The following is a 25,280-nucleotide window of genomic DNA, read 5'->3' as shown; positions in this document are numbered from 1 at the left end:
ATATGTAAAACCCAAACAGAGGCAACAAAATATTATAAAGACCAGGCAGATAGAGGACAAAAAAAAAAAAAAAAAAAGTCAATACATAATATATAAAAATAAAGTTAATAACACTAATATGAATAATATGAAGATACTAATATTGCTGAAAATAAACTATTATTAAAAAGGTTATTTATATGACCATTAAGGTATAGCACTTTCAAAGCATTGTTCTTTATGGAACCTTATTATAAGGGTTCTATTTATTACCAAAAACGATTCTGCTATTGTTACAAGCCAAATAACCCTAATTTGGTACTAGTCTTCTTTTCTTAAAGGTGCAGTATGTAAAATTGACAGCTAGTGGTTGAAATGGGTACTGCAGTCCAAATTCAAAATATTGGGAGAGTGTTGTTCCCCCGCCCCCTCCTCCTCAGACTTAACGCTCACGCGGGTTGTCAGATTGAGGACGCAATACAAATGAGTGCAATTCACAATACAAGACATCGAGCCTCTGTGTGTTGATGAGCTGATTTATCCGCGTTTTAATGTGCGTCTGCTCATAGAGCTTACTATGGATGCCAAGGATTTTTAGGTCGGGTAGAATCTGCGATCTTTGACCCGGCTCGTTTGCTGGCTTTCATAGTTGCAATACACTTGCTGTGTCTCAATTTACTTATTCTACGCCCTAAAAGTATGTACTCTTTTTGTGAAGAAAAAGTAGATAGCCTACTTTTGAGTGTGTAGCAAAAAAAGTAGACAAGCTTTGGGACATACTAACACGTCATACAATTGTGTCTTTAATGGTTGCTCTCTGTTGCATCCTGTCACAGTAAACTGGCCTGTCAATCATCTTTTCACAGTTAAAATCCTCCACGTTAAATTTTATTTCACGTCCTACCATATCGGAGAGAAATGCAGTAGCACGTTGATCTGCAGTCGCGGAGAACTCTCCTCATATTAATGCATAATGATGCATTTAAAAGTTAATGGCCAAACATATATATTCATAAAAGTCCACATTGTTATTGCAGATGAAATATAACACAGATAACATTAAATCATTATTATTATTTTTTATCAGGTTAAACTTTAATTAGTCACTCAAACCTTTTAACGAAACCTCTGTCGGTCGCGCATATCCACCATGTTCTGTAGTTTTTTTTAAAGGGCACCTATTATGACTCTTTTCACAAGATGCAAAATAAGTCTCTGATGTCCCTAGAGTATGTATGTGAAGTTTTAGCTCAAAATACCCAACAGATCATTTTTTACAGCATGTTTAAATTGTCATCTTTTGGGGCTCAGAAAAATGCGCTGTTTTAGTGTGTGCCCTTTAAATGCAAATGAATTGCTGCTGCCGGCCCAGGGGGCGGAGCCTCACGAGCTCGCTCAGAGCCAGGACAATCTCATCTGATAATATCAGAACAGAAACTCTCAGTTGCGGGGTTCATTTCGACCCGGAGTCGGACAATAATGCCCACAGAGCCAGAGAATATATGCTGTATGGAGATAGAACAGGTATAGTTTAGTTTAATTATGGTTATAATTTACTTGTCATCTGCTTTTATCCACTATTAATACAAGCCTGCTGTAGCAGACGAATGATGACCAAAATATACTGATGAGTTCAGTGAAGTTTATTGTACCTCACACAAAAGATGAAGCGTTAGTTTTACTCCAGAGAATCACAGTAAGAGCTGTATAAACACAGTGTAAGAAGTGAGCATTAAAGTCTTATCCATAAACTCTCTCTCTCTCTCACTTTCATTATCATCAACATAGACAGCGAAGTACACAAAACACTTGTTACACCTACTGTAACAGTAAACAATATAAACACACCTTTTCAGTGGGTGCTAAATAAACTGGTAAACCTTATATCCGTAAAACGACTCGATGAGCTGTCATAAAGAGCGCGCTCTCACTTTCATTTCTGCCGTGGTCAGTAACGTTAGGCCTGTCGCTCTGAAGACCGTAAGCTGGATCACAAACAGTACAGATCCATCCTCGAGTAACAACGAGAGTAAATGAAGACTGCTATGTTCATTCTTACATCCAACAACAACACACCTCAATCGCTTAGGAGACATTCTTGTCTACAGCTGCTCAAGCGTCGAAACAATGGCAGACTCTGTGTCCAGCTCACTCAGGGCGGGTCTATGTTCAAACTACAGTGTCAATCAACAGTCGTGGGCGGGGCCTGTGCAATTCTACGTCATATTGCATAGAATCTTAGAACAGCTCATTCTGAGACAGTGCTTATGATTTATTGAGATTGTAAAAAAAACACTTGGTGGATTTTTATCATACTAGGGTGGTTATGCTCACACACTGCCAACACACATTTATGTTCAAACACCATGTAAAAGTGAATTTTGCATAATAGGTGCCCTTTAACACTTTTTACTCATGTTTGTAGTTCTGAACTGGATCCTCCTCCAAAGCGCAATGGGTTGTGGGCAAATATTGTTATAGTGAGCACGGAAATAGTAGACCATCCGGGGACTTCTGGCATACTCTTTTCAACATACTATGCTTTAGCACACACTTATTTTATTCTCACATACTGTTTAGGATGGATAGTATATACATTGAGACACGGGGACTGTGTTTTATGGCAACTGGCAACCTGGGGTGTTGAAATACTACTGGATAAATTGGAAGTGGGCGGAATCACACAGACGAAAACTAAAACAGACATTCCCGAAACGCACATTTCAAAGTAGAATATCTGGCTGTAGTATTGTTTTTCAGAGAAACCGCCGGTATGTAAACTTGGCATGTTTCCTAAATATCTGAAACATATTATGGTATTTTTATGCTTTAGAATGGTCAAAAAATTTCATATAGCACCTTTAACAGTATAGAACGTACTTTGTAATTAGGTGTGAAGTAATTACTTATTCAGATAATTACCTACTTACAAAGCCTGACAGCTCAATATTCATTGGCCGATGGAGGCCATGTATTTCGAGATGCGCAAATGTCCTCAGACAATATACTGGCACCTTGAACAAAGACACTGCATCCCAGTTTTCAAGTCAGTCTGACTGATTGTTGCATAGCTACAGCCATATTCATGTTTTGTCATGTTATAGCACGTAATTTTTCACACGACCACAGACTGAGCCCATACATGTGTACAAGAGGGATAGCGGTTTTAGTAGAAATGACCATGCCCACTTCAAACTTTTGGCACCCTGTTGCAAAAGTGAATTAAAAATTGACAACCAGACTGCAGAGAATCTTTCTGCACAGGTTTGGTTTATGAGTTCTGAGCCATAACATACTTTTGATCACAGTGGCGCCACCATCAGGTCAATTGGGGTGAGCCTTGGTGACAGACAGGTTGGGTCTACTGCCATCCCTCAAAGTTTAAGTTTTTACTTGGAAATTCTATCAATTACAACAGGGTTTCAGCATACACACTTGAACCCCCAATAATAAAGCAAAATCATCCAGTAAGCATCAGAAAGGATATGCTATTGAAATGCCCTTTAGTGTTGTAATGGGGCCTAGCCCCACAAATTACTTGAGCAATATGCTCCCCCACATAGTCAAGTCAAGTCAAGTTTATTTGTATAGCGCTTTTCACAATACAGATTGTATCAAAGCAGCTTCACAGTATTAAATTAAAATAATACAACAAAGTTTGTTCCAAGAGGAATTTATTGATTGATAAAATATCCCCAAAATATCCCCAACTGAGCAAGCCAAAGGCAACAGTGGCAAGGAACCAAAAAACTCCATCAAGTGACCTAATGGTGTCCTAAAACTCCATCAGGTGACCTAATGGAGAAAAAAAAAACCTTGGGAGAACCCAGGCTCAGTCGGGGGCCAGTTCTCCTCTGGCATTTATGAGCTAGAGGCCAGATTGTAGTTTGAACTGTAGGATTATATGAATGCCTGGCTGAAGAGATGCGTCCAGAGACTTTAGTTTTAAACTGGGAGAGCGAGTCTGAGCAACGAACAGTCTCAGGAAGACTATTCCAGAGTTTTTGGAGCCAAATGTGAAAATGCTCTCCCTCCTTTGGTGGTTCTGGATATCCTAGGTATGACCAAAAGCCTTGAATTTAGTGATCTTAAGAAGCGTGATGGATTATAGGGTGATAGAAGATCCGTTAAATAGACTGGAGCTAAGCCGTTTAGGGCTTTGTAAGTCAGTAGCAATACATAGTCTGAACAGAAACAATGTAAACTGAATAAATATGTTTAAGTGTAGTATTTGTGCAAGTAAAAACAAAGACATTACAACATATTATATAAAAAATTTATTAATCACCAGAAGTCACATGACATTCAGTTATTTTTGGCCATAGCCATATTCTTTAACGTCAATGGGGCCGACAGATGCTCTTTCCCAGCGTAGATCTGAGGAACAAATGATTAGTGAGACTAAAGCCATGCATGACAACAACAAGATAGCAGAGTTAAACCAAACCTGTAAGCAGCTGATCACTTCCACTTCTGATGCTACAAGTGGTGTCACAGCAGCCACACACCTGGTCAGAACCATCTGCAGACACCCACCTGAAAAAGAAAACAACCTCAATTAAGTTAAAGCAACTAATTACCTGTACACTTATCTAGCAGGCAACATACCCATTAGCAGAGAATGAACAAGCTTTCTGTTCAGAACTTGGAGAGGTTGCCACCTTCAAAATGCATGTGATGTAGACCTGCAGAGACAATTGTTTGTACACCATGGCAGCATATCATACAAATGGTCACATAATTACAAGACATACATACCAGCCCACTGTCTGCTTGCTGGAACCTGAACGCCTCTAGCTGAAACCCTAGCTTATCACCTTGAGTCCGGGGCATAAAGTGAGACGTGGAGCCTGTGAGCTTGGCATCAACCAGGCACCTGTGAACAGAACACAGTTAGAAGTCACGCAACCCTTCTGGAAGCTGGGAAACATGAGGTAGCACCTCTTACCCATTATTCTCAATAAAGGAGTATCTGGGGACAGAAGCAACATCAGGGACTGCAGTAGCCACGCAGCGGTCCACAAACACACGGACGGGAACATGGCTGTACAAACCCACTGATGCTTCAAGATTTATCATGTCACCCAGGAAGTACTGGTTAGAAGGTCTCTCAAATCTCCAGTCATCTGCAGAGAGAGAGAAAAAAAAGAAGTCTTAACAGATGATTCACAAGCATACTAGAAATCTGTTTGGCCTACACCAACCAGTCATGAGCTTGAGGGAGAAGACAAAGACTTCCTCTGCAACCTTAGTTGAGGCATATGGGATCCAAGTGGGCATTAAGGCATCACTGCTCACATCAAACACTCTGTCAAGGTATAACAATCAATCCCCTTTTAGTGCAAATTATAGCATATTCTTCAATCCTGAGTTAACAAAAATCTTACCTTGGATAATGACACTCGATACCAACCACCGCAACACTGCTCCTGACAATAGGACTACCATATGATGCCTCTTGTGGGGTGTAGATAATGTTGAACTTATAAACAAGCTCATCCTCAGTCACCTAAACAGAAAGGTTAATAGAAGAACAGTCACATGGACGGTTCAGAATACCTATGATTGTCACAACAGAACCTTACCATTGATGTGCTGCTACATCCATGCAGTTCAGACTCAAAGATCAGCACTTGAGCAGAAGAATCCTCTCCAGTTGCAGTACAGCCTCCCAGTGTAAAGCCAGAGGACAACACTGGGTGCCCAGTCCCAAAGAAGTCCTTCATCACTTCCACATATAGTGAATTCTCTCCACACTGAGCAGCTACACTGTTGGCAGGAACAGGAAAAGGCAAGTCAAAAGGAACGTCTGGCTGCTGTGGCTCCTCTGGTAGACTTGGAAAGCTCCACGTCAGTTTCGCCACTGGACCCTGCAACAGCTCTTTTAATTGAACACCCATAAGATCTTGAGAAGACTTCCCAAAGTCAGTCCTGACTGGTGTCTGGACAGGAAACTGAGCGGGAAACCTTTGTGGTGCAAATACTGTGTTACTGGGAACCAAAGACATCCTGGAATCAGCCTGTCGAGAAGCTTGAGCTAATGTTCCAGGCTTAAACTCGCTTGGACTCTGATTATCTGCTGCTCCTGCTTTCCATTGTGCTTCAGAAAATCCAAGTGCAAGACTCAACACCAATCCAAAGCCAACCTGCCAAAACCCCATTATTGCCAAGCTTGTTTCAATGACACGTTAGGGTGCTACCATCCAAATTTATGCAGATGTCAATCAGAATGGCTCCACCTCTCTCGTGACAAGCATCATTTTTCTCTGCACCTGCCAATTTACTCAGTCAATATAACACAGGTGAAAGTCATTGATTCTAAATGAAGTACCATATAAGGGCATGTTATTAATAGCTAAACCAAATAATTGCTTATTTGAAATATCAAAATGATAGATCAATTCCCCAAGTATTTTTGTGTCTTCCTTTTTTATTCATTCAGAAACATGGCCACAGACAGATTTGTACACTATTCAAAATAACAAAGTTTAGTATGTTTCAGGTTTAGATTGTTACAAACGTTCTTCCCTCACATCAACAGCAATCTTCACAAGGGACTGAAATGGAGAATTTTAGTTCAGAACCAAAGGAATGCAGGATCATAACATTATTTTATTATAGATTCACTGATATGTTTTCTCCCCATTACAACTGTTATGTTTAGGTTGATCAGAGTGTTTGTGGATTCAATGTAGACTTTATTCTTTCTTGAACTATACTATATGCTGGTCAGCACCAAAAGACTATAATCTGAACAGTCTACTACAAAAATGTAATTTAAAATATTAACAAGTATGAACAAAAGACAAGCTCATTAATGGACATTAAGAGCTTAAAGAAATGTTGGTGTTTAAAGCATGTTTAACAAACTCCGTAGATTTTTATATCCAACTATATCTATACTGAAAAACATGGCGAATGTAGTAAATCCAGATTACATTCATATAGGCTACACACATTCATACATGGGGTGAGCAGGGCTAGTTGTAACACACATGGTTTAAAACTTTCCACACTTGCATGACAAAACTTGGTGTATTTACTAGTTGCCATATCAACACTATATATATATATATATATATATATATATATATATATATATATATATATATATATATATATTTTTTTTTTTTTTATTAAAAAATCTTTGTAAGAAATCACTGAACATTTATTTAACCATAGCAAAAGTAAATTTCTCACTGAAGTTGATTTTTCATCTCTGTTTTTGTGTTAATTTAAAATTCGACAAATCTGATATTATTTTAATCTCATCTGTTATTTAACCAGCAGAAGACACTAGCAGGGTTTAAATTAGTTGCGCAGGTGCAGGGGCACAACCCTATTAGAACTATGCTATTCTATACATTTATACAATCTATTGAGAAGCCATGAGAAATAGATGAATTAAGACTGAAAGTCAATGTTCAGAAATTATTAATTATTATTGTTTTGAACTATGCTGTATAGCTGTGTTTTGCGGTGTTTTTGTTGTCAAACTCAAAAATGTGTTTATTTTTAATTATTAAAAAATCCCATTATTTTATATGAAAAAGTTAATAATTGTATTTTATTGATAAAATATTTTAGTTTGTCTTGTATATTTTTTTGATTAGACCAGATAACATTTGAATCTGTCATATGATCATGTTACAATGTGCCCCTCACATGTTACAACATGCCCTATATCTATGGGGCATGTTGTCACATTTTACTTCCATTCTTTCAGGGTAAATCAAGAAAAAATATACACTGTATTAAAGAAACAAAACCACATAATTGTACTAGACATGTGTGAAATTAATGTGGAAAAGAAATTCCCTGAACCCCAAGTGGATTTACACAAACTGAGAAAGTCAAAATGTGTTAGGTTGTGCCCTGCTCTCCCCTACACATGGTTCTTTACGCGTAGTAACAGTTCTATTTAGAACTGTATCATCCTGAAGAACCATGTTCTGAAATGGTTCTTTGTGTAAAAGTTTAGGGTTCTTTATTCCCGCCTTTTTGTTTTTCAAATCTGTAACTGTCAAAGCCACCTCACTACTGGTTTTCTGGAGCTCATGCAGCTGTACAACTACACAGGCTGTCAACAAACTCTCAACAGGTAAATTATTTATTTCTTAAAATGTCTATACATTTTCATTTTAAAAATTGTGACTAGTTTCCTATCAATTATGTCTTTTTCTCTTTTTAGTTTAACAGAACATGTAAGTGTGAGCAGCTCTGCTCAATTAGGGACACTCATCTTCTCTTCTCCACAAAGTAAGAGATATTGAATTTATGACTTTATATCACTTTTTCCTTTTAACACCATTTTTGCTAATTTTGGCCTTCATAAATATAACTGTTTTTACATAATCAATTGGAAGAGACAAACTTTAACTCTTAACTCAATTGTGTATTTCAGGTGCTGTCCCGTATCATAACCTCATCGTCTGCAGAGAGAAATTGTCACTCAGAATACACACATAATGAAGGACGTAAAGACATCATATATAGAGAGCATTGTAAAGATATTTCACTGGAACTTCATTACATCTGTATCATGTTTTTGCTACAGTTTGCCATGTCAATCAAAAGTAGAAGTACCTAATTGACACAACATCCTTTTTTAATATGTAAAACCCAAACAGAGGCAACAAAATATTATAAAGACCAGGCAGATAGAGGACAAAAAAAAAAAAAAAAAAAGTCAATACATAATATATAAAAATAAAGTTAATAACACTAATATGAATAATATGAAGATACTAATATTGCTGAAAATAAACTATTATTAAAAAGGTTATTTATATGACCATTAAGGTATAGCACTTTCAAAGCATTGTTCTTTATGGAACCTTATTATAAGGGTTCTATTTATTACCAAAAACGATTCTGCTATTGTTACAAGCCAAATAACCCTAATTTGGTACTAGTCTTCTTTTCTTAAAGGTGCAGTATGTAAAATTGACAGCTAGTGGTTGAAATGGGTACTGCAGTCCAAATTCAAAATATTGGGAGAGTGTTGTTCCCCCGCCCCCTCCTCCTCAGACTTAACGCTCACGCGGGTTGTCAGATTGAGGACGCAATACAAATGAGTGCAATTCACAATACAAGACATCGAGCCTCTGTGTGTTGATGAGCTGATTTATCCGCGTTTTAATGTGCGTCTGCTCATAGAGCTTACTATGGATGCCAAGGATTTTTAGGTCGGGTAGAATCTGCGATCTTTGACCCGGCTCGTTTGCTGGCTTTCATAGTTGCAATACACTTGCTGTGTCTCAATTTACTTATTCTACGCCCTAAAAGTATGTACTCTTTTTGTGAAGAAAAAGTAGATAGCCTACTTTTGAGTGTGTAGCAAAAAAAGTAGACAAGCTTTGGGACATACTAACACGTCATACAATTGTGTCTTTAATGGTTGCTCTCTGTTGCATCCTGTCACAGTAAACTGGCCTGTCAATCATCTTTTCACAGTTAAAATCCTCCACGTTTAATTTTATTTCACGTCCTACCATATCGGAGAGAAATGCAGTAGCACGTTGATCTGCAGTCGCGGAGAACTCTCCTCATATTAATGCATAATGATGCATTTAAAAGTTAATGGCCAAACATATATATTCATAAAAGTCCACATTGTTATTGCAGATGAAATATAACACAGATAACATTAAATCATTATTATTATTTTTTATCAGGTTAAACTTTAATTAGTCACTCAAACCTTTTAACGAAACCTCTGTCGGTCGCGCATATCCACCATGTTCTGTAGTTTTTTTTAAAGGGCACCTATTATGACTCTTTTCACAAGATGCAAAATAAGTCTCTGATGTCCCTAGAGTATGTATGTGAAGTTTTAGCTCAAAATACCCAACAGATCATTTTTTACAGCATGTTTAAATTGTCATCTTTTGGGGCTCAGAAAAATGCGCTGTTTTAGTGTGTGCCCTTTAAATGCAAATGAATTGCTGCTGCCGGCCCAGGGGGCGGAGCCTCACGAGCTCGCTCAGAGCCAGGACAATCTCATCTGATAATATCAGAACAGAAACTCTCAGTTGCGGGGTTCATTTCGACCCGGAGTCGGACAATAATGCCCACAGAGCCAGAGAATATATGCTGTATGGAGATAGAACAGGTATAGTTTAGTTTAATTATGGTTATAATTTACTTGTCATCTGCTTTTATCCACTATTAATACAAGCCTGCTGTAGCAGACCCTGTCCGAATGATGACCAAAATATACTGATGAGTTCAGTGAAGTTTATTGTACCTCACACAAAAGATGAAGCGTTAGTTTTACTCCAGAGAATCACAGTAAGAGCTGTATAAACACAGTGTAAGAAGTGAGCATTAAAGTCTTATCCATAAACTCTCTCTCTCTCTCACTTTCATTATCATCAACATAGACAGCGAAGTACACAAAACACTTGTTACACCTACTGTAACAGTAAACAATATAAACACACCTTTTCAGTGGGTGCTAAATAAACTGGTAAACCTTATATCCGTAAAACGACTCGATGAGCTGTCATAAAGAGCGCGCTCTCACTTTCATTTCTGCCGTGGTCAGTAACGTTAGGCCTGTCGCTCTGAAGACCGTAAGCTGGATCACAAACAGTACAGATCCATCCTCGAGTAACAACGAGAGTAAATGAAGACTGCTATGTTCATTCTTACATCCAACAACAACACACCTCAATCGCTTAGGAGACATTCTTGTCTACAGCTGCTCAAGCGTCGAAACAATGGCAGACTCTGTGTCCAGCTCACTCAGGGCGGGTCTATGTTCAAACTACAGTGTCAATCAACAGTCGTGGGCGGGGCCTGTGCAATTCTACGTCATATTGCATAGAATCTTAGAACAGCTCATTCTGAGACAGTGCTTATGATTTATTGAGATTGTAAAAAAAACACTTGGTGGATTTTTATCATACTAGGGTGGTTATGCTCACACACTGCCAACACACATTTATGTTCAAACACCATGTAAAAGTGAATTTTGCATAATAGGTGCCCTTTAACACTTTTTACTCATGTTTGTAGTTCTGAACTGGATCCTCCTCCAAAGCGCAATGGGTTGTGGGCAAATATTGTTATAGTGAGCACGGAAATAGTAGACCATCCGGGGACTTCTGGCATACTCTTTTCAACATACTATGCTTTAGCACACACTTATTTTATTCTCACATACTGTTTAGGATGGATAGTATATACATTGAGACACGGGGACTGTGTTTTATGGCAACTGGCAACCTGGGGTGTTGAAATACTACTGGATAAATTGGAAGTGGGCGGAATCACACAGACGAAAACTAAAACAGACATTCCCGAAACGCACATTTCAAAGTAGAATATCTGGCTGTAGTATTGTTTTTCAGAGAAACCGCCGGTATGTAAACTTGGCATGTTTCCTAAATATCTGAAACATATTATGGTATTTTTATGCTTTAGAATGGTCAAAAAATGTCATATAGCACCTTTAACAGTATAGAACGTACTTTGTAATTAGGTGTGAAGTAATTACTTATTCAGATAATTACCTACTTACAAAGCCTGACAGCTCAATATTCATTGGCCGATGGAGGCCATGTATTTCGAGATGCGCAAATGTCCTCAGACAATATACTGGCACCTTGAACAAAGACACTGCATCCCAGTTTTCAAGTCAGTCTGACTGATTGTTGCATAGCTACAGCCATATTCATGTTTTGTCATGTTATAGCACGTAATTTTTCACACGACCACAGACTGAGCCCATACATGTGTACAAGAGGGATAGCGGTTTTAGTAGAAATGACCATGCCCACTTCAAACTTTTGGCACCCTGTTGCAAAAGTGAATTAAAAATTGACAACCAGACTGCAGAGAATCTTTCTGCACAGGTTTGGTTTATGAGTTCTGAGCCATAACATACTTTTGATCACAGTGGCGCCACCATCAGGTCAATTGGGGTGAGCCTTGGTGACAGACAGGTTGGGTCTACTGCCATCCCTCAAAGTTTAAGTTTTTACTTGGAAATTCTATCAATTACAACAGGGTTTCAGCATACACACTTGAACCCCCAATAATAAAGCAAAATCATCCAGTAAGCATCAGAAAGGATATGCTATTGAAATGCCCTTTAGTGTTGTAATGGGGCCTAGCCCCACAAATTACTTGAGCAATATGCTCCCCCACATAGTCAAGTCAAGTTTATTTGTATAGCGCTTTTCACAATACAGATTGTATCAAAGCAGCTTCACAGTATTAAATTAAAATAATACAACAAAGTTTGTTCCAAGAGGAATTTATTGATTGATAAAATATCCCCAAAATATCCCCAACTGAGCAAGCCAAAGGCAACAGTGGCAAGGAACCAAAAAACTCCATCAAGTGACCTAATGGTGTCCTAAAACTCCATCAGGTGACCTAATGGAGAAAAAAAAAAACCTTGGGAGAACCCAGGCTCAGTCGGGGGCCAGTTCTCCTCTGGCATTTATGAGCTAGAGGCCAGATTGTAGTTTGAACTGTAGGATTATATGAATGCCTGGCTGAAGAGATGCGTCCAGAGACTTTAGTTTTAAACTGGGAGAGCGAGTCTGAGCAACGAACAGTCTCAGGAAGACTATTCCAGAGTTTTTGGAGCCAAATGTGAAAATGCTCTCCCTCCTTTGGTGGTTCTGGATATCCTAGGTATGACCAAAAGCCTTGAATTTAGTGATCTTAAGAAGCGTGATGGATTATAGGGTGATAGAAGATCCGTTAAATAGACTGGAGCTAAGCCGTTTAGGGCTTTGTAAGTCAGTAGCAATACATAGTCTGAACAGAAACAATGTAAACTGAATAAATATGTTTAAGTGTAGTATTTGTGCAAGTAAAAACAAAGACATTACAACATATTATATAAAAAATTTATTAATCACCAGAAGTCACATGACATTCAGTTATTTTTGGCCATAGCCATATTCTTTAACGTCAATGGGGCCGACAGATGCTCTTTCCCAGCGTAGATCTGAGGAACAAATGATTAGTGAGACTAAAGCCATGCATGACAACAACAAGATAGCAGAGTTAAACCAAACCTGTAAGCAGCTGATCACTTCCACTTCTGATGCTACAAGTGGTGTCACAGCAGCCACACACCTGGTCAGAACCATCTGCAGACACCCACCTGAAAAAGAAAACAACCTCAATTAAGTTAAAGCAACTAATTACCTGTACACTTATCTAGCAGGCAACATACCCATTAGCAGAGAATGAACAAGCTTTCTGTTCAGAACTTGGAGAGGTTGCCACCTTCAAAATGCATGTGATGTAGACCTGCAGAGACAATTGTTTGTACACCATGGCAGCATATCATACAAATGGTCACATAATTACAAGACATACATACCAGCCCACTGTCTGCTTGCTGGAACCTGAACGCCTCTAGCTGAAACCCTAGCTTATCACCTTGAGTCCGGGGCATAAAGTGAGACGTGGAGCCTGTGAGCTTGGCATCAACCAGGCACCTGTGAACAGAACACAGTTAGAAGTCACGCAACCCTTCTGGAAGCTGGGAAACATGAGGTAGCACCTCTTACCCATTATTCTCAATAAAGGAGTATCTGGGGACAGAAGCAACATCAGGGACTGCAGTAGCCACGCAGCGGTCCACAAACACACGGACGGGAACATGGCTGTACAAACCCACTGATGCTTCAAGATTTATCATGTCACCCAGGAAGTACTGGTTAGAAGGTCTCTCAAATCTCCAGTCATCTGCAGAGAGAGAGAAAAAAAAGAAGTCTTAACAGATGATTCACAAGCATACTAGAAATCTGTTTGGCCTACACCAACCAGTCATGAGCTTGAGGGAGAAGACAAAGACTTCCTCTGCAACCTTAGTTGAGGCATATGGGATCCAAGTGGGCATTAAGGCATCACTGCTCACATCAAACACTCTGTCAAGGTATAACAATCAATCCCCTTTTAGTGCAAATTATAGCATATTCTTCAATCCTGAGTTAACAAAAATCTTACCTTGGATAATGACACTCGATACCAACCACCGCAACACTGCTCCTGACAATAGGACTACCATATGATGCCTCTTGTGGGGTGTAGATAATGTTGAACTTATAAACAAGCTCATCCTCAGTCACCTAAACAGAAAGGTTAATAGAAGAACAGTCACATGGACGGTTCAGAATACCTATGATTGTCACAACAGAACCTTACCATTGATGTGCTGCTACATCCATGCAGTTCAGACTCAAAGATCAGCACTTGAGCAGAAGAATCCTCTCCAGTTGCAGTACAGCCTCCCAGTGTAAAGCCAGAGGACAACACTGGGTGCCCAGTCCCAAAGAAGTCCTTCATCACTTCCACATATAGTGAATTCTCTCCACACTGAGCAGCTACACTGTTGGCAGGAACAGGAAAAGGCAAGTCAAAAGGAACGTCTGGCTGCTGTGGCTCCTCTGGTAGACTTGGAAAGCTCCACGTCAGTTTCGCCACTGGACCCTGCAACAGCTCTTTTAATTGAACACCCATAAGATCTTGAGAAGACTTCCCAAAGTCAGTCCTGACTGGTGTCTGGACAGGAAACTGAGCGGGAAACCTTTGTGGTGCAAATACTGTGTTACTGGGAACCAAAGACATCCTGGAATCAGCCTGTCGAGAAGCTTGAGCTAATGTTCCAGGCTTAAACTCGCTTGGACTCTGATTATCTGCTGCTCCTGCTTTCCATTGTGCTTCAGAAAATCCAAGTGCAAGACTCAACACCAATCCAAAGCCAACCTGCCAAAACCCCATTATTGCCAAGCTTGTTTCAATGACACGTTAGGGTGCTACCATCCAAATTTATGCAGATGTCAATCAGAATGGCTCCACCTCTCTCGTGACAAGCATCATTTTTCTCTGCACCTGCCAATTTACTCAGTCAATATAACACAGGTGAAAGTCATTGATTCTAAATGAAGTACCATATAAGGGCATGTTATTAATAGCTAAACCAAATAATTGCTTATTTGAAATATCAAAATGATAGATCAATTCCCCAAGTATTTTTGTGTCTTCCTTTTTTATTCATTCAGAAACATGGCCACAGACAGATTTGTACACTATTCAAAATAACAAAGTTTAGTATGTTTCAGGTTTAGATTGTTACAAACGTTCTTCCCTCACATCAACAGCAATCTTCACAAGGGACTGAAATGGAGAATTTTAGTTCAGAACCAAAGGAATGCAGGATCATAACATTATTTTATTATAGATTCACTGATATGTTTTCTCCCCATTACAACTGTTATGTTTAGGTTGATCAGAGTGTTTGTGGATTCAATGTAGACTTTATTCTTTCTTGAACTATACTATATGCTGGTCAGCACCAAAAGACTATAATCTGAACAGTCTACTACAAAAATGTAATTTAAAATATTAACAAGTATGAACAAAAGACAAGCTCATTAATGGACATTAAGAGCTTAAAGAAATGTTGGTGTTTAAAGCATGTTTAACAAACTCCGTAGATTTTTATATCCAACTATATCTATACTGAAAAACATGGCGAATGTAGTAAATCCAGATTACATTCATATAGGCTACACACATTCATACATGGGGTGAGCAGGGCTAGTTGTAACACACATGGTTTAAAACTTTCCACACTTGCATGACAAAACTTGGTGTATTTACTAGTTGCCATATCAACACTATATATATATATATATATATATATATTTATATATATATATATATATATATATATATATATATATTTTTTTTTTTTTATTAAAAAATCTTTGTAAGAAATCACTGAACATTTATTTAACCATAGCAAAAGTAAATTTCTCACTGAAGTTGATTTTTCATCTCTGTTTTTGTGTTAATTTAAAATTCGACAAATCTGATATTATTTTAATCTCATCTGTTATTTAACCAGCAGAAGACACTAGCAGGGTTTAAATTAGTTGCGCAGGTGCAGGGGCACAACCCTATTAGAACTATGCTATTCTATACATTTATACAATCTATTGAGAAGCCATGAGAAATAGATGAATTAAGACTGAAAGTCAATGTTCAGAAATTATTAATTATTATTGTTTTGAACTATGCTGTATAGCTGTGTTTTGCGGTGTTTTTGTTGTCAAACTCAAAAATGTGTTTATTTTTAATTATTAAAAAATCCCATTATTTTATATGAAAAAGTTAATAATTGTATTTTATTGATAAAATATTTTAGTTTGTCTTGTATATTTTTTTGATTAGACCAGATAACATTTGAATCTGTCATATGATCATGTTACAATGTGCCCCTCACATGTTACAACATGCCCTATCTATGGGGCATGTTGTCACATTTTACTTCCATTCTTTCAGGGTAAATCAAGAAAAAATATACACTGTATTAAAGAAACAAAACCACATAATTGTACTAGACATGTGTGAAATTAATGTGGAAAAGAAATTCCCTGAACCCCAAGTGGATTTACACAAACTGAGAAAGTCAAAATGTGTTAGGTTGTGCCCTGCTCTCCCCTACACATGGTTCTTTACGCGTAGTAACAGTTCTATTTAGAACTGTATCATCCTGAAGAACCATGTTCTGAAATGGTTCTTTGTGTAAAAGTTTAGGGTTCTTTATTCCCGCCTTTTTGTTTTTCAAATCTGTAACTGTCAAAGCCACCTCACTACTGGTTTTCTGGAGCTCATGCAGCTGTACAACTACACAGGCTGTCAACAAACTCTCAACAGGTAAATTATTTATTTCTTAAAATGTCTATACATTTTCATTTTAAAAATTGTGACTAGTTTCCTATCAATTATGTCTTTTTCTCTTTTTAGTTTAACAGAACATGTAAGTGTGAGCAGCTCTGCTCAATTAGGGACACTCATCTTCTCTTCTCCACAAAGTAAGAGATATTGAATTTATGACTTTATATCACTTTTTCCTTTTAACACCATTTTTGCTAATTTTGGCCTTCATAAATATAACTGTTTTTACATAATCAATTGGAAGAGACAAACTTTAACTCTTAACTCAATTGTGTATTTCAGGTGCTGTCCCGTATCATAACCTCATCGTCTGCAGAGAGAAATTGTCACTCAGAATACACACATAATGAAGGACGTAAAGACATCATATATAGAGAGCATTGTAAAGATATTTCACTGGAACTTCATTACATCTGTATCATGTTTTTGCTACAGTTTGCCATGTCAATCAAAAGTAGAAGTACCTAATTGACACAACATCCTTTTTTAATATGTAAAACCCAAACAGAGGCAACAAAATATTATAAAGACCAGGCAGATAGAGGACAAAAAAAAAAAAAAAAAAAGTCAATACATAATATATAAAAATAAAGTTAATAACACTAATATGAATAATATGAAGATACTAATATTGCTGAAAATAAACTATTATTAAAAAGGTTATTTATATGACCATTAAGGTATAGCACTTTCAAAGCATTGTTCTTTATGGAACCTTATTATAAGGGTTCTATTTATTACCAAAAACGATTCTGCTATTGTTACAAGCCAAATAACCCTAATTTGGTACTAGTCTTCTTTTCTTAAAGGTGCAGTATGTAAAATTGACAGCTAGTGGTTGAAATGGGTACTGCAGTCCAAATTCAAAATATTGGGAGAGTGTTGTTCCCCCGCCCCCTCCTCCTCAGACTTAACGCTCACGCGGGTTGTCAGATTGAGGACGCAATACAAATGAGTGCAATTCACAATACAAGACATCGAGCCTCTGTGTGTTGATGAGCTGATTTATCCGCGTTTTAATGTGCGTCTGCTCATAGAGCTTACTATGGATGCCAAGGATTTTTAGGTCGGGTAGAATCTGCGATCTTTGACCCGGCTCGTTTGCTGGCTTTCATAGTTGCAATACACTTGCTGTGACTCAATTTACTTATTCTACGCCCTAAAAGTATGTACTCTTTTTGTGAAGAAAAAGTAGATAGCCTACTTTTGAGTGTGTAGCAAAAAAAGTAGACAAGCTTTGGGACATACTAACACGTCATACAATTGTGTCTTTAATGGTTGCTCTCTGTTGCATCCTGTCACAGTAAACTGGCCTGTCAATCATCTTTTCACAGTTAAAATCCTCCACGTTTAATTTTATTTCACGTCCTACCATATCGGAGAGAAATGCAGTAGCACGTTGATCTGCAGTCGCGGAGAACTCTCCTCATATTAATGCATAATGATGCATTTAAAAGTTAATGGCCAAACATATATATTCATAAAAGTCCACATTGTTATTGCAGATGAAATATAACACAGATAACATTAAATCATTATTATTATTTTTTATCAGGTTAAACTTTAATTAGTCACTCAAACCTTTTAACGAAACCTCTGTCGGTCGCGCATATCCACCATGTTCTGTAGTTTTTTTTAAAGGGCACCTATTATGACTCTTTTCACAAGATGCAAAATAAGTCTCTGATGTCCCTAGAGTATGTATGTGAAGTTTTAGCTCAAAATACCCAACAGATCATTTTTTACAGCATGTTTAAATTGTCATCTTTTGGGGCTCAGAAAAATGCGCTGTTTTAGTGTGTGCCCTTTAAATGCAAATGAATTGCTGCTGCCGGCCCAGGGGGCGGAGCCTCACGAGCTCGCTCAGAGCCAGGACAATCTCATCTGATAATATCAGAACAGAAACTCTCAGTTGCGGGGTTCATTTCGACCCGGAGTCGGACAATAATGCCCACAGAGCCAGAGAATATATGCTGTATGGAGATAGAACAGGTATAGTTTAGTTTAATTATGGTTATAATTTACTTGTCATCTGCTTTTATCCACTATTAATACAAGCCTGCTGTAGCAGACCCTGTCCGAATGATGACCAAAATATACTGATGAGTTCAGTGAAGTTTATTGTACCTCACACAAAAGATGAAGCGTTAGTTTTACTCCAGAGAATCACAGTAAGAGCTGTATAAACACAGTGTAAGAAGTGAGCATTAAAGTCTTATCCATAAACTCTCTCTCTCTCTCACTTTCATTATCATCAACATAGACAGCGAAGTACACAAAACACTTGTTACACCTACTGTAACAGTAAACAATATAAACACACCTTTTCAGTGGGTGCTAAATAAACTGGTAAACCTTATATCCGTAAAACGACTCGATGAGCTGTCATAAAGAGCGCGCTCTCACTTTCATTTCTGCCGTGGTCAGTAACGTTAGGCCTGTCGCTCTGAAGACCGTAAGCTGGATCACAAACAGTACAGATCCATCCTCGAGTAACAACGAGAGTAAATGAAGACTGCTATGTTCATTCTTACATCCAACAACAACACACCTCAATCGCTTAGGAGACATTCTTGTCTACAGCTGCTCAAGCGTCGAAACAATGGCAGACTCTGTGTCCAGCTCACTCAGGGCGGGTCTATGTTCAAACTACAGTGTCAATCAACAGTCGTGGGCGGGGCCTGTGCAATTCTACGTCATATTGCATAGAATCTTAGAACAGCTCATTCTGAGACAGTGCTTATGATTTATTGAGATTGTAAAAAAAACACTTGGTGGATTTTTATCATACAAGGGTGGTTATGCTCACACACTGCCAACACACATTTATGTTCAAACACCATGTAAAAGTGAATTTTGCATAATAGGTGCCCTTTAACACTTTTTACTCATGTTTGTAGTTCTGAACTGGATCCTCCTCCAAAGCGCAATGGGTTGTGGGCAAATATTGTTATAGTGAGCACGGAAATAGTAGACCATCCGGGGACTTCTGGCATACTCTTTTCAACATACTATGCTTTAGCACACACTTATTTTATTCTCACATACTGTTTAGGATGGATAGTATATACATTGAGACACGGGGACTGTGTTTTATGGCAACTGGCAACCTGGGGTGTTGAAATACTACTGGATAAATTGGAAGTGGGCGGAATCACACAGACGAAAACTAAAACAGACATTCCCGAAACGCACATTTCAAAGTAGAATATCTGGCTGTAGTATTGTTTTTCAGAGAAACCGCCGGTATGTAAACTTGGCATGTTTCCTAAATATCTGAAACATATTATGGTATTTTTATGCTTTAGAATGGTCAAAAAATGTCATATAGCACCTTTAACAGTATAGAACGTACTTTGTAATTAGGTGTGAAGTAATTACTTATTCAGATAATTACCTACTTACAAAGCCTGACAGCTCAATATTCATTGGCCGATGGAGGCCATGTATTTCGAGATGCGCAAATGTCCTCAGACAATATACTGGCACCTTGAACAAAGACACTGCATCCCAGTTTTCAAGTCAGTCTGACTGATTGTTGCATAGCTACAGCCATATTCATGTTTTGTCATGTTATAGCACGTAATTTTTCACACGACCACAGACTGAGCCCATACATGTGTACAAGAGGGATAGCGGTTTTAGTAGAAATGACCATGCCCACTTCAAACTTTTGGCACCCTGTTGCAAAAGTGAATTAAAAATTGACAACCAGACTGCAGAGAATCTTTCTGCACAGGTTTGGTTTATGAGTTCTGAGCCATAACATACTTTTGATCACAGTGGCGCCACCATCAGGTCAATTGGGGTGAGCCTTGGTGACAGACAGGTTGGGTCTACTGCCATCCCTCAAAGTTTAAGTTTTTACTTGGAAATTCTATCAATTACAACAGGGTTTCAGCATACACACTTGAACCCCCAATAATAAAGCAAAATCATCCAGTAAGCATCAGAAAGGATATGCTATTGAAATGCCCTTTAGTGTTGTAATGGGGCCTAGCCCCACAAATTACTTGAGCAATATGCTCCCCCACATAGTCAAGTCAAGTTTATTTGTATAGCGCTTTTCACAATACAGATTGTATCAAAGCAGCTTCACAGTATTAAATTAAAATAATACAACAAAGTTTGTTCCAAGAGGAATTTATTGATTGATAAAATATCCCCAAAATATCCCCAACTGAGCAAGCCAAAGGCAACAGTGGCAAGGAACCAAAAAACTCCATCAAGTGACCTAATGGAGAAAAACAAAAAACCTTGGGAGAACCCAGGCTCAGTCGGGGGCCAGTTCTCCTCTGGCATTTATGAGCTAGAGGCCAGATTGTAGTTTGAACTGTAGGATTATATGAATGCCTGGCTGAAGAGATGCGTCCAGAGACTTTAGTTTTAAACTGGGAGAGCGAGTCTGAGCAACGAACAGTCTCAGGAAGACTATTCCAGAGTTTTTGGAGCCAAATGTGAAAATGCTCTCCCTCCTTTGGTGGTTCTGGATATCCTAGGTATGACCAAAAGCCTTGAATTTAGTGATCTTAAGAAGCGTGATGGATTATAGGGTGATAGAAGATCCGTTAAATAGACTGGAGCTAAGCCGTTTAGGGCTTTGTAAGTCAGTAGCAATACATAGTCTGAACAGAAACAATGTAAACTGAATAAATATGTTTAAGTGTAGTATTTGTGCAAGTAAAAACAAAGACATTACAACATATTATATAAAAAATTTATTAATCACCAGAAGTCACATGACATTCAGTTATTTTTGGCCATAGCCATATTCTTTAACGTCAATGGGGCCGACAGATGCTCTTTCCCAGCGTAGATCTGAGGAACAAATGATTAGTGAGACTAAAGCCATGCATGACAACAACAAGATAGCAGAGTTAAACCAAACCTGTAAGCAGCTGATCACTTCCACTTCTGATGCTACAAGTGGTGTCACAGCAGCCACACACCTGGTCAGAACCATCTGCAGACACCCACCTGAAAAAGAAAACAACCTCAATTAAGTTAAAGCAACTAATTACCTGTACACTTATCTAGCAGGCAACATACCCATTAGCAGAGAATGAACAAGCTTTCTGTTCAGAACTTGGAGAGGTTGCCACCTTCAAAATGCATGTGATGTAGACCTGCAGAGACAATTGTTTGTACACCATGGCAGCATATCATACAAATGGTCACATAATTACAAGACATACATACCAGCCCACTGTCTGCTTGCTGGAACCTGAACGCCTCTAGCTGAAACCCTAGCTTATCACCTTGAGTCCGGGGCATAAAGTGAGACGTGGAGCCTGTGAGCTTGGCATCAACCAGGCACCTGTGAACAGAACACAGAAGTCACGCAACCCTTCTGGAAGCTGGGAAACATGAGGTAGCACCTCTTACCCATTATTCTCAATAAAGGAGTATCTGGGGACAGAAGCAACATCAGGGACTGCAGTAGCCACGCAACGGTCCACAAACACACGGACGGGAACATGGCTGTACAAACCCACTGATGCTTCAAGATTTATCATGTCACCCAGGAAGTACTGGTTAGAAGGTCTCTCAAATCTCCAGTCATCTGCAGAGAGAGAGAAAAAAAAGAAGTCTTAACAGATGATTCACAAGCATACTAGAAATCTGTTTGGCCTACACCAACCAGTCATGAGCTTGAGGGAGAAGACAAAGACTTCCTCTGCAACCTTAGTTGAGGCATATGGGATCCAAGTGGGCATTAAGGCATCACTGCTCACATCAAACACTCTGTCAAGGTATAACAATCAATCCCCTTTTAGTGCAAATTATAGCATATTCTTCAATCCTGAGTTAACAAAAATCTTACCTTGGATAATGACACTCGATACCAACCACCGCAACACTGCTCCTGACAATAGGACTACCATATGATGCCTCTTGTGGGGTGTAGATAATGTTGAACTTATAAACAAGCTCATCCTCAGTCACCTAAACAGAAAGGTTAATAGAAGAACAGTCACATGGACGGTTCAGAATACCTATGATTGTCACAACAGAACCTTACCATTGATGTGCTGCTACATCCATGCAGTTCAGACTCAAAGATCAGCACTTGAGCAGAAGAATCCTCTCCAGTTGCAGTACAGCCTCCCAGTGTAAAGCCAGAGGACAACACTGGGTGCCCAGTCCCAAAGAAGTCCTTCATCACTTCCACATATAGTGAATTCTCTCCACACTGAGCAGCTACACTGTTGGCAGGAACAGGAAAAGGCAAGTCAAAAGGAACGTCTGGCTGCTGTGGCTCCTCTGGTAGACTTGGAAAGCTCCACGTCAGTTTCGCCACTGGACCCTGCAACAGCTCTTTTAATTGAACACCCATAAGATCTTGAGAAGACTTCCCAAAGTCAGTCCTGACTGGTGTCTGGACAGGAAACCTTTGTGGTGCAAATACTGTGTTACTGGGAACCAAAGACATCCTGGAATCAGCCTGTCGAGAAGCTTGAGCTAATGTTCCAGGCTTAAACTCGCTTGGACTCTGATTATCTGCTGCTCCTGCTTTCCATTGTGCTTCAGAAAATCCAAGTGCAAGACTCAACACCAATCCAAAGCCAACCTGCCAAAACCCCATTATTGCCAAGCTTGTTTCAATGACACGTTAGGGTGCTACCATCCAAATTTATGCAGATGTCAATCAGAATGGCTCCACCTCTCTCGTGACAAGCATCATTTTTCTCTGCACCTGCCAATTTACTCAGTCAATATAACACAGGTGAAAGTCATTGATTCTAAATGAAGTACCATATAAGGGCATGTTATTAATAGCTAAACCAAATAATTGCTTATTTGAAATATCAAAATGATAGATCAATTCCCCAAGTATTTTTGTGTCTTCCTTTTTTATTCATTCAGAAACATGGCCACAGACAGATTTGTACACTATTCAAAATAACAAAGTTTAGTATGTTTCAGGTTTAGATTGTTACAAACGTTCTTCCCTCACATCAACAGCAATCTTCACAAGGGACTGAAATGGAGAATTTTAGTTCAGAACCAAAGGAATGCAGGATCATAACATTATTTTATTATAGATTCACTGATATGTTTTCTCCCCATTACAACTGTTATGTTTAGGTTGATCAGAGTGTTTGTGGATTCAATGTAGACTTTATTCTTTCTTGAACTATACTATATGCTGGTCAGCACCAAAAGACTATAATCTGAACAGTCTACTACAAAAATGTAATTTAAAATATTAACAAGTATGAACAAAAGACAAGCTCATTAATGGACATTAAGAGCTTAAAGAAATGTTGGTGTTTAAAGCATGTTTAACAAACTCCGTAGATTTTTATATCCAACTATATCTATACTGAAAAACATGGCGAATGTAGTAAATCCAGATTACATTCATATAGGCTACACACATTCATACATGGGGTGAGCAGGGCTAGTTGTAACACACATGGTTTAAAACTTTCCACACTTGCATGACAAAACTTGGTGTATTTACTAGTTGCCATATCAACACTATATATATATATATATATATATATTTATATATATATATATATATATATATATATATATATTTTTTTTTTTTTTTTATTAAAAAATCTTTGTAAGAAATCACTGAACATTTATTTAACCATAGCAAAAGTAAATTTCTCACTGAAGTTGATTTTTCATCTCTGTTTTTGTGTTAATTTAAAATTCGACAAATCTGATATTATTTTAATCTCATCTGTTATTTAACCAGCAGAAGACACTAGCAGGGTTTAAATTAGTTGCGCAGGTGCAGGGGCACAACCCTATTAGAACTATGCTATTCTATACATTTATACAATCTATTGAGAAGCCATGAGAAATAGATGAATTAAGACTGAAAGTCAATGTTCAGAAATTATTAATTATTATTGTTTTGAACTATGCTGTATAGCTGTGTTTTGCGGTGTTTTTGTTGTCAAACTCAAAAATGTGTTTATTTTTAATTATTAAAAAATCCCATTATTTTATATGAAAAAGTTAATAATTGTATTTTATTGATAAAATATTTTAGTTTGTCTTGTATATTTTTTTGATTAGACCAGATAACATTTGAATCTGTCATATGATCATGTTACAATGTGCCCCTCACATGTTACAACATGCCCTATCTATGGGGCATGTTGTCACATTTTACTTCCATTCTTTCAGGGTAAATCAAGAAAAAATATACACTGTATTAAAGAAACAAAACCACATAATTGTACTAGACATGTGTGAAATTAATGTGGAAAAGAAATTCCCTGAACCCCAAGTGGATTTACACAAACTGAGAAAGTCAAAATGTGTTAGGTTGTGCCCTGCTCTCCCCTACACATGGTTCTTTACGCGTAGTAACAGTTCTATTTAGAACTGTATCATCCTGAAGAACCATGTTCTGAAATGGTTCTTTGTGTAAAAGTTTAGGGTTCTTTATTCCCGCCTTTTTGTTTTTCAAATCTGTAACTGTCAAAGCCACCTCACTACTGGTTTTCTGGAGCTCATGCAGCTGTACAACTACACAGGCTGTCAACAAACTCTCAACAGGTAAATTATTTATTTCTTAAAATGTCTATACATTTTCATTTTAAAAATTGTGACTAGTT

At 38.1% G+C, this 25,280-nt stretch overlaps 3 protein-coding genes across 3 annotated transcripts; all 3 read right to left on the bottom strand.

Annotated features, from left to right (window-relative positions):
* Positions 1 to 4,266: 4,266 nt before the first annotated feature.
* LOC309479172 (zona pellucida sperm-binding protein 3-like) lies at positions 4,267 to 6,095 on the bottom strand. The gene is made up of 8 exons (XM_082143104.1): positions 5,565 to 6,095; positions 5,367 to 5,488; positions 5,184 to 5,287; positions 4,928 to 5,105; positions 4,738 to 4,855; positions 4,588 to 4,664; positions 4,427 to 4,515; positions 4,267 to 4,356 (listed from the first exon to the last, which is right to left on the bottom strand). Exons 1-8 carry the CDS (start codon positions 5,985 to 5,987, stop codon positions 4,289 to 4,291), a joined length of 1,179 nt encoding a protein of 392 aa, XP_081999230.1. The 5' UTR covers positions 5,988 to 6,095; the 3' UTR covers positions 4,267 to 4,288.
* A 6,764-nt stretch (positions 6,096 to 12,859) lies between these two features.
* Positions 12,860 to 14,688, bottom strand: LOC309479179 (zona pellucida sperm-binding protein 3-like). The gene is made up of 8 exons (XM_082143118.1): positions 14,158 to 14,688; positions 13,960 to 14,081; positions 13,777 to 13,880; positions 13,521 to 13,698; positions 13,331 to 13,448; positions 13,181 to 13,257; positions 13,020 to 13,108; positions 12,860 to 12,949 (listed from the first exon to the last, which is right to left on the bottom strand). The coding sequence occupies exons 1-8, from the start codon at positions 14,578 to 14,580 to the stop codon at positions 12,882 to 12,884; spliced, it is 1,179 nt and encodes a 392-aa protein (XP_081999244.1). The 5' UTR covers positions 14,581 to 14,688; the 3' UTR covers positions 12,860 to 12,881.
* Positions 14,689 to 21,423: 6,735 nt separating this feature from the next.
* Positions 21,424 to 23,236, bottom strand: LOC309479196 (zona pellucida sperm-binding protein 3-like). The gene is made up of 8 exons (XM_082143156.1): positions 22,718 to 23,236; positions 22,520 to 22,641; positions 22,337 to 22,440; positions 22,081 to 22,258; positions 21,895 to 22,012; positions 21,745 to 21,821; positions 21,584 to 21,672; positions 21,424 to 21,513 (listed from the first exon to the last, which is right to left on the bottom strand). The coding sequence occupies exons 1-8, from the start codon at positions 23,126 to 23,128 to the stop codon at positions 21,446 to 21,448; spliced, it is 1,167 nt and encodes a 388-aa protein (XP_081999282.1). The 5' UTR covers positions 23,129 to 23,236; the 3' UTR covers positions 21,424 to 21,445.
* Positions 23,237 to 25,280: the final 2,044 nt, after the last annotated feature.

This window comes from Leuciscus leuciscus (assembly GCF_965113295.1).
Source record: "Leuciscus leuciscus genome assembly, chromosome: 1".
Lineage (NCBI taxonomy): Eukaryota > Metazoa > Chordata > Actinopteri > Cypriniformes > Leuciscidae > Leuciscus > Leuciscus leuciscus.
The sequence above is the reverse complement of the archived record's forward strand: the minus strand, read 5'-3'. Positions and strand labels throughout refer to the sequence as shown.